The 9294-nt window shown below is 56.9% G+C and overlaps 1 protein-coding gene across 1 annotated transcript in view; it reads right to left on the bottom strand.

Annotated features, from left to right (window-relative positions):
* Positions 1 to 9294, bottom strand: part of PKD1L1 (polycystic kidney disease 1 like 1) — a 61575-nt gene that overhangs the window by 24123 nt on the left and 28158 nt on the right. The window contains exons 25-31 of the mRNA XM_014530526.1: positions 8128 to 8238; positions 7860 to 8017; positions 7134 to 7234; positions 6809 to 6965; positions 3954 to 4124; positions 3241 to 3448; positions 453 to 703 (exon numbers count right to left, since the gene is read on the bottom strand). Of these exons, the coding sequence (XP_014386012.1) occupies positions 453 to 703; positions 3241 to 3448; positions 3954 to 4124; positions 6809 to 6965; positions 7134 to 7234; positions 7860 to 8017; positions 8128 to 8238 (1157 nt within the window). The remainder of the gene's footprint in view (positions 1 to 452; positions 704 to 3240; positions 3449 to 3953; positions 4125 to 6808; positions 6966 to 7133; positions 7235 to 7859; positions 8018 to 8127; positions 8239 to 9294) is intronic.

The raw sequence follows: 9294 nt of genomic DNA, 5'->3' as shown, positions 1-9294 counted from the left end.
CAGCGCAGCCGGAGTGCTGCGGGCACAGCATGGCGTCAGTCGGGGGTGCGGCCACTTCTCACCCTCGGGCGGGAAGGACCCATCTAGAAGCAGTGACCCAGGAGGCCCCCTGGGAATAGGCCGCATGGGGCGGGGACCCCGCGGAGCTCCCCCAAATCCAGTCTCTAACCTCAAGGGTCTGTCCACATGGAGCGCCACAGCTGACCTATGTCAGCGGGGACAGAGCCTGTGAACGTGAACGTCCAGGGAAGAGCAGCTCCCACCTCCTGCCCGCCCCGGGCCGTCCTCCTGGAAAACCCTTTACCCACCCGGCTCTGCATGCCTCCTGCCCTCGTCACCCTCGTTTGGGGTGAAACTAACTCCTTCACGCGGGTTTAGTGACAGAAAACGCATGGTTACGCAGGTACCAGCATGTAGGCCAATCAGCCTCCGTCCTTCCGTCCGTCCCTCACATGGGCGTGCTATCCGTCAACCTCAGATACACTGTGAACACACTGACCCTGTCCCCATGGAGCCACTGGTCCGGCTGGAGAGCCAGCCTGACGGCCACACCAGGCCTCACGCTGCTTCCAGGGCTCTGCGGGCGAGTCCCATACCTGAGGACGAAGGTGTGTCTGGAGTTCCGTTCAAACAGCGGCTTCTCTGGGCAGCAGAGCTCTCTGGGCTCTGAAAGTCCATCTTCACCACATAAAACGATGTAGACCTCAAAACACAGACACGGGGTCAGAGTTCAATTACCGAACCCGTGACCCTAACCAGTGCTGGGCAGGGCCCCCTTGCACCCTGCTCCCACCCCCATCCAGGAAGCCAGTGCCCCATGTGGACCCCGCGACCTGTCCCGGGACAGTCCCTGCCAGGGGGGAGGGGGTAGGAAAGGCCAGATGCCCCTTCGGGTCACTGGGCACATGGCTAGCTCATGTGTGGCCGAGTGGCTGTCTCACGCGTGGGCCCGCCCTCCTCCCTGCACTTAGGGGACCGGGTGGGTGAGGGGCACCATAGACACAGGGTGTGTGTCCTCAGCAGCTGGGCTCGCTGCTCCTTGCTGGGCGGCTTTTGTGGTAAGAAACGTACAATTCTGATGCAGTGCCATCTACCCACCTTCACTGAGGAAAAACCCTTACTTATTTCTGCTCTTATACATCCTTTCCCGTCGCCAGGGGCGTACAGCCTTGGAGTGACTTCTAAGTGTTTTCACCTTTAAGTCTCTAGCCTTCAGGAGCGCGTTTCTGGGCATCGCGTGACATGAAGGTTTCACGTTGCTTTTCCACACGAAGCCACCACCCTGAGCACCTCACTGCGTGACCCCTGCTCTGCTCGGGGCTGCACGGCCCCGACATGCCTCATCTGCAGTCTGCCCCATGCACCTGTCTGTCCGTCTCCTGACATGCGACACTATCCTAGCCCGTCCCACTCCAGCTGCCTGGTGCCCCTCGGAGTCTGCCTGCTCCCTCTGCTGGTGACACCACCCTCTAAGTCTCTGATTTCTTGTGTTTTCTTCCAGGTAAATGCTAGAATCCGTTTTTCAAGCTCCACAAAACCCTTCCTAAAGTTTTGGTTGGACTTCATTGACTTTAACCTCTTTGTGCCTGGTTTTCACCTGTAAAATGGGTCTATTAATAGAACTCTTTCCAAAGTGTTTTGAGGTTTGGGGGGAGTAAAAAAAAAACTAAGTCTCTGATTTCTTGTGTTTTCTTCCAGGTAAATATTAGAATCCGTTTTTCAAGCTCCACAAAACCCTTCCTGAAGTTTTGGTTGGACTTCATGGACGTTAACCTCTTTGTGCCTGGTTTTCACCTGTAAAATGGGTCTATTAATAGAACTCTTTCCAAAATGTTTTGAGGTTTGGGAGTAAAAAAACCCCAACATAGTAAAGTCCTAATTCCTGTTAGCTGGTGTTATTACTGTTAATGTTAAAGGTTAATGTGGGAGAAATTACAAGGAAAACTGGTTTTCTCGTCCATGTCAGAACAATCTATAAAGGAAACCTAATGCCATACCACGAAATTGGGGCACCCTCAGCTCTTCCTTCTAAACTACCCTTTTCTGTTTGCAGATTCTCATTCATATATATACTAGAGGCCTGGTGCATGTGGGGTCCCTCAGCCTGGCCTGTGCCTTCTCACAATCTGGGAGCCCTTGGGGGATGTAGTAGTGCTCCAAGTGTCAGACGGCCGGGGAGGAGCCCAAGCCTGGACCGGGCTCTGCACTGCTCCCACTCATCCTGGCCCCACTGCACCTGCCACCGCCACTGCTCAGTAGCAGTGCCGCGGAGGCAGGAGAGGCTCACACCACCGCAACATCACTCGCCAGCCATGAGCCTGGCATCTGGCATCCGTCAGTCAGCTGAGCTGCGCTCCTGCTGTGGGAGCACACTAACCAACAGGGTGTAGCTCCTACACTGAGCATCTGCCCCCTGGTGGTCAGTGCACATCATAGCGACCGGTCGTTAGCCATTTGGTCAATTTGCATATTAGCCTTTTATTATACAGGATATTTTATGCATATTGTGCCAGTTTTCTCATGATGGTCTTGTGGGTGCCCGGTGTGGTCATGATGGGGAACATGTGGTCTCAGTTATGTGTCCTATGTGGTCCTTGTTGTTGCATGAAGATGCCTTTGAGGGTTTTTACTGTGAGAATAAACAAGTCATCTTTTCTGTCAGAGAGCAGTTTAGGCAGCCGCCATCTTGGCTGCGTGACTTGGCAGCCGCCATGCTGGCCGCAGGGCTTGCGGCTCCCTGGGGGCCGCCATATTGAAATGGCAAAGGCCAACCCCTCCCTTTGAATCAGCCAATCGCGCAGACTGTGTGCCTGCGCTCCAGTCAGGAGTGAGGGCAGGCCAGGGGCGGCTCCGGACCAGGTGCCTCCTGCAGGAGGAGAGACGCGGCCTGCTGCCCGGCCCTGAGTGTGCTGCCTGTTCCACCAGGACCCTGGAGGGGGGCTCGCCTTACTCTTACATTTACTGAACCATGGAATCCAGCGATTTTGTTAAACTTTCATATTGATTCTCATTATTTGACTGAAGACCCTCTTACATTTTCTATGCAGACATCAGATCGCCTGCCAGGAACTAATGTTCTCTCCTTCCAAACCTTAGATTCTTGTTTTGTTCTTGTCCTATTGTCCTCCCTGGAGTTTCCAGGACAGGACGGACAGACAGATGGCCACATCGCCAAGCCATGCACCCACACCTGCGCACACACCGTCCACACCCACACGTGTCTCCTGGATGCCCAGGCACCTTTGCGGTGAAGCGGGCCGGAGCCCGGAAGCCTGTGTCCACGACAACCGCGTACAGCTGGTGACTGGGCGGGGCACTGTCTTGCAGGAAAATGTAACCCGTTTTCTTTTTCTCGCGACGATCCATACGTTTGCTTTTAGTGACCAAAAGGGCATAAAGAATTGTAATGGCCACAATAAAAATACTGGGGAGCAGGTTTTCCGGGCGTCTGTAAATAAAGGAGCAGAATAGACAGGGAAAATAAACATGTAATCAGAGACCAGCCGATGTTCCCCACACAGGGCTAATATATGTGCACACACACAGGGCTAACACATGCACACTCATGCACTGGCTAACACACACGTGCACACTGGCCAACTCACATGCACATAGGGCCAACACATGCTCACACATGCATACTGGCTAATACACGTGCACACACAGGGCTAACGTGCACATATACGCACATACACTGGCTAATTCACATGCACACACACAGGACTTACACAGGCACACTCATGTACTGGCTAACACACATTTGCATACACATGCACACTGGCTAATTAACGTGCACATACACACATGGCACACATGTTCACACGTGCACACTGGCTAACACGTGTGCAGACACACCTAACACACGTCCTATTGTCCTCCCTGGAGTTTCCAGGACAGGACGGACAGACAGATGGCCACATCGCCAAGCCATGCACCCACACCTGCGCACACACCGTCCACACCCACACGTGTCTCCTGGATGCCCAGGCACCTTTGCGGTGAAGCGGGCCGGAGCCCGGAAGCCTGTGTCCACGACAACCGCGTACAGCTGGTGACTGGGCGGGGCACTGTCTTGCAGGAAAATGTAACCCGTTTTCTTTTTCTCGCGACGATCCATACGTTTGCTTTTAGTGACCAAAAGGGCATAAAGAATTGTAATGGCCACAATAAAAATACTGGGGAGCAGGTTTTCCGGGCGTCTGTAAATAAAGGAGCAGAATAGACAGGGAAAATAAACATGTAATCAGAGACCAGCCGATGTTCCCCACACAGGGCTAATATATGTGCACACACACAGGGCTAACGCATGTGCACACACACACAAGGCTAACACATGCACACTCATGCACTGGCTAACACACACGTGCACACTGGCCAACTCACATGCACATAGGGCCAACACATGCTCACACATGCATACTGGCTAATACACATGCACACACAGGGCTAACGTGCACATATACGCATATACACTGGCTAATTCACATGCACACACAGGGCTAACACATGCACACACACAGGGCTTACACAGGCACACTCATGTACTGGCTAACACACATCTGCATACACATGCACACTGGCTAATTAACGTGCACATACACACATGGCACACATGTTCACACGTGCACACTGGCTACACGTGTGCCAGACACACAGGTCTAACACACGTGCACACACACACAGAAAGGGGTTCCCCAGCCCAGTGGTGTCTGAAAGCACAGAGGTACCAGCTGTTCCCTGTGTCCTAGTCCCTGACTCCTGGTGACCTCACACCACCAGCATCGGCAGCATCAGTCATTGGCTTATTCCTAACTAGGGAGCCACTCACATTACCCAGGAACCCACTCTCGCCTATTAAATGACCAGGCGGCGTCCCTAAGGCATACATGTGAGGAGGAGAATGACACCCAGCACCCGGGAATGCAGACTCTGGCCCCATGAATGAGGCGCTGACCCCGCACGGCCTTGGCAGCCTGGTGCCCCATGTGGGGGATGGACAGACAGATGGACGAGGCAGCGAGCTCCTGCCGCCCCGGGGGAAGGTGCAAGCTCCAGTGGCTCCCGTTACAGGTTACGACTCAGACCCAGCGTGAAGGGTCAGCTAGTGAGTTAGACGTGGGGCTCGGCCTCTGTGTCTGTGCGCGGCTTCCAAGGCCAGGACACTGCTGTCCTCGGCGTGGACCTGGGGCGCATCGCAGACATCTTTGTGAGGCCAGGGGACCAGAGTGCTGACATCTCCATGACAACGCCCTCCCACCCCCTCATCCCAGCCTCAGCCCAGGGACAGACTGTGCACTGTGTCCGCGGTCCGGGCGCAGCCAGTGCCCATCACAGGTCACCGTGAAGACGGACTCTCCCACAGTAAACCTGTCCCCCTCACTGCTCCGTGAGTAGGGCCCTTCGGCGCTGATTCTGTGCCCTGGCTCCTAGGTGCCAGCAGAGAACCATGTAGCAGAGAGCGGACAATTGCTTTAATGCAGAAACGAACACATGACTATCCCAGGGAACACTGAGCCTGACTGCCAGCCTGAGCAAGCTCCCGGCACCAGCGCTGTGTGCACCAGAGCGGACGTGAGAAGCCACGGATGGCGGCCGGGTGCCGCACACGGTGGTCTGGACACACGGATGGCGGCCGGGCGCCGCACACGGTGGTCTGGACACACGGATGGCGGCCGGGCGCCGCACACGGTGGTCTGGACACACGGATGGCGGCCGGGCGCCGCACACGGTGGTCTGGACACACGGATGGCGGCCGGGCGCCGCACACGGTGGTCTGGACACACGGATGGCGGCCGGGCGCCGCACACGGTGGTCTGGACACACGGATGGCGGCCGGGCGCCGCACACGGTGGTCTGGACACACGGATGGCGGCCGGGCGCCGCACACGGTGGTCTGGACACACGGATGGCGGCTGGGCGCCGCACACGGTGGTCTGGACACACTGCCTCCTCCCAGGCAGCTAGGAGATCGCTTTGTGATTCAACCTTTCTTAAGATGACGATGATTTCTACACGTGCCTACGAGGTGTTTCTACTGTAACAAACACAGCCACGGCCGCTGACAGAACAGCCAGCTCTGCATCTAGAAACGAACACATGACTATCCCAGGGAACACTGAGCCTGACTGCCAGCCTGAGCAAGCTCCCGGCACCAGCGCTGTGTGCACCAGAGCGGACGTGAGAAGCCACGGATGGCGGCCGGGTGCCGCACACGGTGGTCTGGACACACGGATGGCGGCCGGGCGCCGCACACGGTGGTCTGGACACACTGCCTCCTCCCAGGCAGCTAGGAGATCGCTTTGTGATTCAACCTTTCTTAAGATGACGATGATTTCTACACGTGCCTACGAGGTGTTTCTACTGTAACAAACACAGCCACGGCCGCTGACAGAACAGCCAGCTCTGCATCTGGATAAAGAATTCCTGACCGAGGGCCACGCCCGATGCTCCCGGAAATTCCTGGGCGGCTGCCGTCGGTGTAGCGACGCATGTCCTGTGGTAAAGGTCACCCTCACGACTACGCAGAGGGGCAGGCGCGGGGTCCCAGACGGGGCGGGGAGAGCAGAGCCCCCCCCCGAGGGGGGTGATCAGCTGAGCAGGACACAGCGACCCACACGGGTCTCATCCACCCACTGACTCCTTCGTCCACCAGATGTTCACTGAGCACCACCCACGTCCCGGGGGAGGCACCTGAACTCCCCTGGGGCTGCCGCAGGCGGGCCAGATGCGGGAGGAAGCCGTCCCTGCAAACCCGACTCCCGCAGCATCGCCTCACCTGCAGCTCACCTTCCCCGGGGGAGCTGCCGGCTATGGGGGGAGACTCTCAGGCTCCCGCCGTGGGTCCCAGAGCAGGCAGGGGACCCCCTGGAAACGCACCACGTAGCTCACGGTCTCGGCCAAGTACCTGTTGGGAGATTCCCTGTCGTAGTCCGCATCCAACAGGGACAGGTACCCCTGGGTGTGGCCTGAAAGATAAAATGTAAATTAAGAATCACAACCTGAGGTTTGGGAAAAGGCACTGCCTGTTCCTGCAGCGGACGAGCGGTGGACGGACAGCAGCACCGCGACACCCACGCCACAGCCGGGGCTTCATCACGGGACAGACAGAGGGCCACAGCGTCCCGTCCACCGACCTTCCAGCGCAGCCGCTGGCACGGAGACGTGCGCCGTGAGCCCCTCCCACAGGTGCAGCTGCCTCAGCAGGAAGTCGGCAGGAGTCGGCTTCTCGGAGAACCTGGGACAAGCAGAGCCGTGAGCACAGTCTGGTCTCGGTCTTTCCTCTCCGGGCTTTGCCACCTGCTTTTGTGCAGACACCCTTTCACCAGCGAGGCAGGCTGGGCCCCACGCACCACATCGTCACGAGAACTGTGTGACACTCACTCGTTGCTTCACTAGAATAAACACCAGCCTGGCCGGTGTGGCTCAGTGGTTGAGCATTGACCTACGAACCGGGAGGTCACAGTTCGATTCCTGTCAGGGCACATGCCTGGGTTTCAGGCTTGATCCCAGTGCGGGGCGTGCAGCAGGCAGCCCATCCATGATGTTTCTATCTCTCTCTCCCACTTCCTTCCTCTCTGCAATCTATAAAAATATATTTTTTTAAATGAAAGATTGAGAGTCCTGCCCAGACGTGCACTGAGAGTCCTGGACGGACACCTGCGCTCTCTCCACGGTCCAGTCTCCCCTGCAAACGGCAGGCTGGGTCCGTCTGAGGCAGCGACACCTCCTCCCTGAGCGGCCGTCACTCCATCTCTTCCACAACCCGCCGCACACCGCTGCAGAGTGCAACCTCACTCACAGGAGTTCTCACAGGCGCGTCTCCTGCCCTGACCCCATTTCCCACAGCGTCAGCCACGCACCTCACCAGCAACATGACGGGGAACGCCCTGGCGGCCGGCTGGGAGAACTCCACTCGGATCTGCAGGGCCTCCGGGCTGGCTGCAGACAGCCCAGCGAAGTGGTGGACGTTCACTCTATCCCGAAGCAGCACAAACGTCGTTTCATTTCTCCTGTCACCCTGTCAGCACGTGGACAACGAGCAGAATTGGCTTTCAGAAAAGTGAAGACGTCACATGTCACCAGGGCAGCCTAAACGCAGCTGAGGGGACCGGGCAGGGCTGTCCTCACCGGGCCATCTTCCTCCCCGAACTCCGTGGTCACGGGCGTCCTCAGCCGTGGCCTGTGCAGGGGCCTTCGGCTGGAGCAGCGGTGCAGGGACAGGGCCAGCAGAGTACCAACCTGGGGACACAGAGCACCTTGCAGTGTTGACGCCAGCCAGGTGGCGGCTACATCCTCAGGGAACACAGGGGTCACCGGCCAGAGGGGGTCACTGCAGGACTGGGTGGGGGATGGCTTCATGTGCACTGCTCTTATTAAGTTAATCATTCTTAAAGTTTGTTAAAGTATTTTATTTTTTATTCTAAAAGCTCTTATGAAAGCCACAGCTGCCGAGTGACAATGAGCAGAGGTGCAGACGGCCCCCAGCACTGCTGAGCCCTGCTGCGAGCCTTACCCGAGGACGCCTGCCGGGGGCGTCCCGGGCGCTCCTGAGTGGGGACACACTGGGCGGGCAGCAAATGTTCTACTTTTGTTTTTGCGTGAAATCTTCCAAAGCCACTACAACTCCCTGGTTGACATAGCTTGATTAGCTACCTATGGATTCCCCTGAGTGATGCATTCACATAACCAGTGGGCGGCTGTCTGCGGAGCAGCCAGGTTATCAGAACTACGGTCGTTCTGAATAAACACATAAAGCTTGTCGCTTTGAGGAAATCTCTCCTGTTTCCTGGGAGGTGGGGGGAGGAAACAACGGGTCCGGGTGTTTCTGGAGCCCTGGGCGCCTGGACGAAGTGCCTCCAGATGGGCAGACACCTGCTCGCTCCACCTCCACCTCCACCGGGTACGTCTCTACACAACTGCACTTTTTAGGTTGAAAAAACTCACTTTAATCTCTATTTCTTTATTGCTTGTTAGTTGGGATTATTTTCATGTCTATTTCCCTAAAAGGAGGTGTGTGACTGCTGTTGAAAATGAGCATTTTTAAACCACATGATGAGTTTGTCATTCATTTGTGTACGCTCGTCCATCAGACATTATCGGGGGCCCAGGGAGCCAGGCCCTCGAGCGAGAGTCTGCGCACAGAAACAGGAGCATGGTGCTGGGGCCCGGCCCCAACCCCCTCGACCTGGACACAAGCAGATGTGAAGCCCGTGTTCACAGCCCGGAAACGCTGGCACCTCCTCCCCGCGCCCCCACTGCCACACGCCCTCGGCTCTGGTCCCCTCGTGGCTCAGC

Source organism: Myotis brandtii, unplaced genomic scaffold (assembly GCF_000412655.1).
Source record: "Myotis brandtii unplaced genomic scaffold, ASM41265v1 scaffold743, whole genome shotgun sequence".
Lineage (NCBI taxonomy): Eukaryota > Metazoa > Chordata > Mammalia > Chiroptera > Vespertilionidae > Myotis > Myotis brandtii.
This window is presented reverse-complemented; position numbering and strand designations above follow the sequence as displayed.